The sequence below is a fragment of the Triticum dicoccoides genome, chromosome 1A (assembly GCF_002162155.2).
Source record: "Triticum dicoccoides isolate Atlit2015 ecotype Zavitan chromosome 1A, WEW_v2.0, whole genome shotgun sequence".
NCBI classification, from domain to species: Eukaryota; Viridiplantae; Streptophyta; class Magnoliopsida; order Poales; family Poaceae; genus Triticum; species Triticum dicoccoides.
This window is the reverse complement of record NC_041380.1, coordinates 562,546,283-562,554,849: the sequence shown is the minus strand read 5'-3', so window position 1 is coordinate 562,554,849 and position 8,567 is coordinate 562,546,283. Positions and strand designations below refer to the sequence as shown.

Genomic DNA, 8,567 nt, shown 5'->3' with positions numbered 1-8,567 from the left:
GGATCGTCAAAAAATACATTCACGGGACGTTGAACTCACCAAGGCGGGCTACCTTCGCGCGGGGAGACACGGAAGCGTTCCATGCCACACGATATGTGTGGGGTCGGACGGCGCTGGACGCGGCTTACAAAAGTAAGAAATTATCCCTCAAACATTTTTCTAGATTGATAGGTCTCGATCGCAATAAGGGAGATATAGGGTTCGCGCGGAATCCTACCCCCGGAACGGGACGCTGAGTCGCTGACAACGTGGGCCTGCTACTAAAAAAAGCAGTGCTATCAGGATTAAGGACGATGGATCAAATCATCCGTAGATTGCAAATCCGTTTGAGATGGACATCGTCCAGATCCCGGAATCGTGTACTAGGAAACCAAGCCATTGTGCAATTTGTGCCCAAGTCCAGCCAGGTCTTTCTCCTCTCTCCCACTTTTGCTTTCGCCTTCTACGTTGCAGGGTTTCGACTTTCAGGGCGACCTAGTATCAAGTACTACTGTATTGACTTTCTTGTGATCGTCTGCAAAAGAAATCGGGTTTAGGTTATTTTCAGGTTCATCTCTTGTACCTCTGCATTGCGGTCGGCAATATGAATAATTTTTGTATGCCTTAGTAACTGTGTGATCAAGCTATGGCTATGAGGCATCATTATCAAGATTAGATATTTTCTTCATTGTGCCCTTACTACTATGGCCCGATGATCAATTTCACTTGCAGGAGAAGAGGAAGGGGCGGGGAGCTATGGGCAACTCCGGCAGCACAGGTATGTTCGCCCGCCCAATTGAACCTCAGATTGTTTCTGCTATAAACGAAAAGTCAGACACGAAATTCACAACAATTAATCCCTTGTAAGTACACTGTGAGATCTCTCCCTTAACTTTCTTAGGTAGAAGTGAGATCTCTCCGCGAATAAACTCGGATAGTACCCTAGCGGACTCCCCATGGGGAGGATTCGAACACCGGTGGTTAGGTGGGCCACTTTACCACTATTAGTTTATACATATGAGAAAAGTGGGCTCTTCAAACCAAGCAAAAAAGAAGAGAAAAACGCATGTACTGTATCTGTATGCAAGATTTTCATCCATATAACCTGAACATAGAGAAGTATTCTGCACCCTTCTATTCTCCCCATGGTGAATATTGCAACTTGTTTATCTGGAACTGCAAACCTGCACATAAATTTGCTACCCTTTTTTTTCTCTGTTGTATAATTTTGATTTATGCACTTGTCAAATTTCAGCTCCCGCGCGTCTAGGAAAGACCCATGTTCCACATTTGGAATGGAAGGTGCATGACTTCTCAGCGCTGCTTGAGACGAAAGCTACCTCGGCGATATCTTCTTTTTTTCACTGCTCTGGGTACAAGTGGTACGCATCATAACTCAAAAGGAACTTTGCAAAATTAACGTATTAGATGTGTAAATATCATACGGTCATGTTTCAGTCAGGTTGAAATATCAATCACAATCACGCGAACCCATGAAAATAGCCGGACAATGAAGCTTGAGGATGCATCAAGTGAAGAAATTAAACTTATACTCATTCAGTTATGACTTCTAGGCTTACTTCGTTTTTCTTCAATTCCCTTCGCAGGTGCCTGCAAGTGACTCCAAAGCACAATCAAGATGCTCAAGTGTCTCCAAATCGCAAACAAGATGATAAAGGAAATCCATATGTTGCTCTTTCTCTTATGATATTCCGGGAAGGCTTGGAGCCAGGTCACACGGTGCATGCAGTGTTTGAGTTGTCAATATTCAACCATTCGAAAGGAATGTATCGTGGATGCAAAGGTAGACTCGTGAATGTGTTTGTTCAAGTACATCCATACTATTTCCCCTCAAAAACTAATACATCCATCATCTTAGCTGGGACGGAGTACATGGTCTTGACTGCATCACCAGTTAGAGCTATAGATTCCATCATTACAAATCAATACCTATCAATGTCGTAACATGATCAATTACTTTGCCCATTAACAAGTCGTTTCATATTTTCTTCGCTGTTAAGTTTATCCATTGACCTTCTGTACTGTGTGTCACACTTGAGACTCTTTTTGATTGGGACAACATTCCAGAGTACATATGCATGTTCGCTTTTTAAGAATCATTATTTAGATGGATTTCTCTACTTTAAACTCAGTTGATTGTATTCTTTTTGCGGGAAAAGGTTGATTATTTTTTATTTTGGATATTTCAAGTGTTTATTTCTCTAATTTTCAACTTTTACCTAAACACAGCTAGCTACAACTTCAATGTCAAGAATACCTACTCGAACAAGGAATGCTTGATTCCTCTTGAGGAGCTACTGAAATCATCTGCTTTTCTAGTTGATGATAGCTGTGTCTTTGGTGTGGAGATATTAAAAATTGACGTCTCTTCTTCCGAAATGAAGTCTGTCGTGGTTCAGAAAAAGGCTATCACAGTTCAGAACCTCTTTGTCCAGAAGAAGGGATTCATGGAAGGGACATACACTTGGACCATGAACAATTTCCTAGAATTGGACTCTCAGCACTTTGTCCGTTCTCCTACATTTGAAGTTTGCGGGCATAAATGGTATTCACCTGTTACCAGTTGCATCACAAATTCTCTCTCTATAAATACTATGCATGTGTTATCCGACATTGTTGCTTATACATATGTTTTAGCTTACCATACCTTGTTAGTAGTTACTTCACAGTGGACAGAAGCATTTTTTAGTGCTTTGTGTCAATGGACATCACCGATAGCCGATGGTCATGTCTTTGTGCAAGGCAGCAAGGTCTATTTTTAGTTTGATCTTTAAGCATGGAACCAAATAACTCTTTTCTTCTAGTATATTTACAGTAACATTATTATTAAATTGTACTGTAGTCATGTTTTGCTCAGATTTTTTGTATAATTGTAAGACTCTAATTGTAATGCCACCAAGTCGTGTTCAAAGTTAATGGGTGTACCTGCCTACGCCCAAGCTCAGCCACAACTTTCTCATTTCATAACTAACCACATTCTTCAAATAAATTTCCGCGGGTACCCAATTGTATGTGAAGTATCACTTCCCATTCTTGTCAACAGGTACATGGGCATGTATCCGCGTGGTGACAAGAGCAGCACTGATTGCCTCGCCTTGGGTTTGTACCCGGAGTCCTCGGATGAGCTCTTTATCGAGTCCAGGAAGGTGCTTCGAATGAGTCTGTCCATCCTGGACCAAAAGAATGGAAAATACTTAAGAAGAACTTCAGGTTAAGTTGTTCTTAGCAACTACCAGTGCAGTGTGTGAATTACTGTTTGTAACCCCCTGATAATTACAGTTCATCTTACTTTTCTGGTGATGGCAGGTCTCTTGGTGTGTTTTAGTCAAGGCTGGTCATGGTCCGACTTCTTGCCGCTCAAGGAACTCCACGATCTGTCAAGAGGCTATCTTATAGAATCGAACTGCGTCGTCAAGGCTGATCTTACTATCTTTGGGTCATCCAGTGATGGCTAGATGCTTACCTCGTGGCCTGGTGTAGAGTTAATATGCCTTCATCCTACTACTATATATACATATATATGAGATGGTGGTGTTGATTTATTTAAAGTTCTTATATAGTATTAAAGATGAACTAGTTCACAAGAAGTCAAGAAATGAGTACTAGGTATATTTTCTCTAATATATTATTTGCAAGTACCTCAATTTGTGTATGGATGATGTTCCATCGATCATGTCAGTTTGATGAGTTTCATTTGCATTTGGTTCCATGATCCCATCTTCACGGCCTCAAGCATTTTCAAATGTCGGCCAAAAACGTTAGTGGACTTGCTACAAATTCTTATAAACTGTAAGGCAATGATTTTGGTCTTCTATGTCTTCTTCTCTTTGAGAGCGATCCATTCAAATAAGACTAATTTGTTTCCTTTCACTTTTTACCACTGTATCACTACCACATTTATTTACATCCATTTAATATTGCTTCCTCTACATGATTATCTGCGTGATTTATCACTGCCACATTTATTTATCCTTTTTTAAGTCTTCATGTTGCAAATGAGACTTCATTGGTTGCCCTTGGTGTGATGTGGTTTACGTGAGCATGCATCGGTTATATTACGGTGCTGCAGTTGTGCTGCCTATTTCCTCTTTTGAAATGTCAAATTGCACTTCTTCCTGTCCTGTGATAACATTCTGGTAATATAGGATGAGCATCCTTGTATTTTTATTTTATTTTGAGGGATCCTTGTACGTTTCTTGCTCAACACAGCAGAAGCTATCATAATTTGGTGACTGTTGTTTTTGTTGAGTGAGTGGTACCCCCTCCCGTGTGATCCTTTTTTTGGTGTGCAATGGTGTTATGGCCGATTTAGCTAGGCCCACAGGGCAATCTTAGCCCACAAGTTATCTTAGATTAATTCTTATGTAAGTTATCTTAGGTTAATTCTTATGCAAGTTATCTAGGTTATAAATATAGGTTGTAAGATTTTTTTTGAAATTAAGCAATAAGAATATTATTATCCCTATTGCCCAGCTCCCGGAAGAGCCGGAACCCTAGCCGCCGCCGCCGCCATCTCCCTCCGACGCGACGGCGCCCAGCCGCCGGCGCGCCCGATCATCGCCCGTCCCACTCCATCCTTCCCCTACAACCTCCGGAGCAAATAAGAAATAAGAATTGTAACATCACATTGTGATCAGTATTAGCGTTATGAAAGCAAGACTTCTGAATGCCGTGGACAACTGCAGTATGGCATTTCTGAGCAAGCGCAATTGCATCACGGCAACATAACTTGATGATACTCGTAGCAACCACAACATAACATGTGAATCAATCATTTGCAATATGAAGTATTGACGTCAGGTCAATCATGGAAACAATCTTTAAAAGGACCTATAATCAAATGTGATAATCTGAACCGGCAGTGTACTCTTGAATTGCATTTGATTAGATGTCGAATCGCTAAATGTGCAAACATAGAGAGAAATAACCGAAGCGGTAATCAGTATTTTTCTCTAACAGGGTAGCTCCTCGGCAAAGCAGATCAGAGAAATTACAACTCTAACATCACAGTAATCAGTATTAGTGTCATGAAAGCAACAAAAAAATTGCAAGAAAAGTGGAATAAAAGAAAGGAAAGGCATGGATAATTATTGTCATACTTTTGTACACAATACACAAAGAAGCAGGAGATAATACAACCTGGTCTCTCGCAGGGCAGAGATAAGTTGGTCAAGGGAAAGGCCAGCCAATGACTCATGCAATGCAGCTAATATAACCATCCATCTTCCATCAGTAAATCCCAAAAGCAACCTGAAGGAACATGTAAACATCCTCAAGAACAATTTATAACCACAATGCTTTGTCATACTCAAGAACTTTTTGTCTGAACCAAACACTGTTAAACAGGGCGATGGCTACTGGACATGCCACCTCCTCCGTAAAGCAAAAATGCAGACCAGAGAAATAACAAATGTAACACCGTAGTTACAAGCATAAGCATTCTGAAAGCGAGAATGGCATGCAAAGAATTTTATTAATATACCAAAAAAAATGCTTGAAAATGTGAACATGAAAAGTAAGAAAGACAAGGAAAATGGATGAATATCTGTAGAAGAGAACTTTCAAAAACATTACACATAAAAGGAGACTAAGACAAGATGCAAACTTTATCTGACAATTTGCATGGATTTACACTTGTTACTGAAAAATAGAGAGGCCACGGTTAGTCGGCCATTATATTCTATCACAAGTACTATGAAGCACCTATTAGCCATGTCCAATTTTATATATGATATGTCTCCTGCCCGAGTAATATTCAAGTTGGTGTTTCATCTGTCGTCGTACAATGAAGCGCCTGGTCCAGGTCAACGACATTCAGTTGTCCCAAGCTGGTGCTCAGCAGTACATGTCGAAGTATTTTACTATATATACTGTTTGGGTGAAATTTTGTTGTGAAGTCTGGTCTTTAGTCAGCTTTTGGCGTCTGGGTATGGGTTTAATCATTTCTCCTGCCACTGCCCATTTGCCATTTACCTTTAGGGCCGGGATACCATGTGATGATTGGTATTGATAGACTCTTTTTATTTATTTATTGGTATTGATAGACTTCCCACGGTGTCAATTAGCGTCATTATGTTTTTTACTCGCTAACCCTCAAGACAATTGTGCACTAACAGGCAGTTCTTTATCATTTTCTGATGTTTGGCTTAGGCGGTGGATAAAGGTTTTGCCAGGTTGATCTGGTGATGTTTTGTCCTCGAATCCTGACCAACATGAGCCAATGTAGGCAACTAGGGCCGATGTTAGTCGAGCTCGACGGAGCCCAGCCACAGCTCCTCTCAGTCACCTCACTGAGCCACGGTCACTGTCGGAGTCGCACAACCGTTGAACACAAGTACACAACTAACTGTTAACCTGTTCAGATGGCCTTGACCTGGGACTAGGACAGGATGGGCGACAAACCATGTACGGCCTGATGAATGCTGTCAACAGGTTGACACAGCAGCAGCTTTCAGGCTGCTTCCTGAACACTGAACAGGTCAGTATGGCATTTCAAGTGAACTGCAGCACAGTAACATAACATGATGGATAAACTCACAGGAACCACAACCGCAGCACAGTAACCTAACATGCTGGATAAACTCGCAGGAACCACAACACAACACAACATGGGGGTCAAGAATTCAACATTTGCAACATGAAGCATTATCATCAGGTCGATCATGGGAACAATCTCTCATAAAAGGGTCGATTATGAGTACCCCGCACTGATTATAAACCAGGAGGTACAAAACGGAAATTCCCAGGCTCATCTACATCGTCAGAATACCAGGATATGGTTCTCAAAACCAAAAAAACATTCACCTTCTCCCATCAAAATCCATCAGAAATATGATTAAAAACCTTATCGACAGAATGCTCATCAGATTACCTGTCAGAAACAGATTTGTTAACATGTCGAATTGCTGAATGAGTAAATGTGCAAACACATATATAAGAAAAAAAATTACAAGCGGCGATGTACTCTTGAACACTAGGAATCAATTTGTGTTCAACTCGATGAATATAGGTTCAGTCAAACGAATAAACACTGTTACAAAAATATGATGACTGCTGAACATGGCAGCTCCTCTGCAGAACAGAATAGCGTTATGAAAACTCTGACATAACATTGTTACAAAATGAAAGCAATAATGGCATGCACCACCTTTCCTTGTATATTGAAAAATGCAAGACAGCATGAACAAGATAAGTAAATAAGAAAAAAGATAGCATGAACGAGAGATGTGAAATAAGAAAAAGGAAATGAATGGATAACTATGGAGATACTTTTGTACACATAACACAGATAAGCAGGAGATTAATACAACCTGGTCTTGAGCTAAGTTGAGCCAGGGAGATGCCTGCCAAAGAGTCATGCTATGAAGCAAAGAGCTGACGAGTATCTATCTTCCATCATTAAATCCTGAGAAACATGTAAACATCCTCAAGACCACTTCATAACCAGAATGCTTTGTCATACTTAAGAATTTTTTTTTGTCTGAACCAACAACTGTAAAACAGGGTGATGGCGGGTGAACATGCCACCTCCTCCGTAAAGCAAAGATGCAGATCAGAGAAACAATAAATGTAACACCGCATTTTACAAGTTTAAGCATTCTGAAGTTAAGTATGTCATGCAGCAATATATCAGAAAATGCTTGCAAACGTGAACAGAAAAACTGAAAAGCGAAGGAAAATGGATTAAGAATTACTCCCTCTGTAAAGAAATATAACTAACTTTACTGATCTAAGTGCTCTTATATTTCTTTACAGAGGGAGTATGAAAGAAAACTTTCAGAAACATTACACATAAAAGGAGATAAGACAAGATGCAAACTTTGTCTGATAATTTGCTTGTATTCTTCCCTGATTTACACTTATTGCTGAAAATTAGAGAGGCCATGGTTAGTAGGGCATTATTATATCACAAGTATGAAGCACCTATTACTTTCACTTCCAATTAGCCATGTCCAGCACTATTTGATAATTTAAACAATGTACAAAACATAGCTGCTTCCCATTATATAAGAATATTATCATTTCTTACAAGCTGCAGGAACTATACTCCAAACCAACATAGTTAGCACCCTGAAGCATAAACTTTCCCATGGTTCTGGCAGCTCTTCTAAAAGGGAAATCTGTATACAAAACCACTCAAGGAACCTAACTAGACCCAATTTGCTGTCCTCTACCTCAGAAGAACCAACACCATCCAGTAATGGGCATCAGGGCGTGTTAGCCATCACAGGAAGAAAGAGATATGGGAGCAATTGAGAAGTTGCTCCCGTCTGAAGTTTCATCACGGCAACCATGAATCACCTCTGCAAGAGGAAAACAAACGCACATGAAGAACAAGAACCAACTTTGTTGGAAACAGCAGCCTAACTGATGGATCAGTATCTTAGATTATTGTTATCATCGATCTTGTAGTTGTCCAGGTCCACCGTCGAGAGGAAGAATCCCGGGCACAGCGCCTGCAGCTCCAATCCAAGGAGCGAGAAAGAATCTCTTAATTAAACACCGGAGGCGGACCCGAGATCGGGCATGAGGAAGGAAGAAAGGAACGAATCGCAGGGAGTCGAGGT

At 40.5% G+C, this 8,567-nt stretch overlaps 1 protein-coding gene across 1 annotated transcript; it reads left to right on the top strand.

The window, feature by feature from the left end:
- Positions 1-454: 454 nt before the first annotated feature.
- Positions 455-3,579, top strand: LOC119331907. The gene is made up of 7 exons (XM_037605109.1): positions 455-547; positions 712-757; positions 1,235-1,361; positions 1,587-1,783; positions 2,230-2,545; positions 3,044-3,210; positions 3,307-3,579. The coding sequence occupies exons 2-7, from the start codon at positions 736-738 to the stop codon at positions 3,453-3,455; spliced, it is 978 nt and encodes a 325-aa protein (XP_037461006.1). The 5' UTR covers positions 455-547; positions 712-735; the 3' UTR covers positions 3,456-3,579.
- Positions 3,580-8,567: the final 4,988 nt, after the last annotated feature.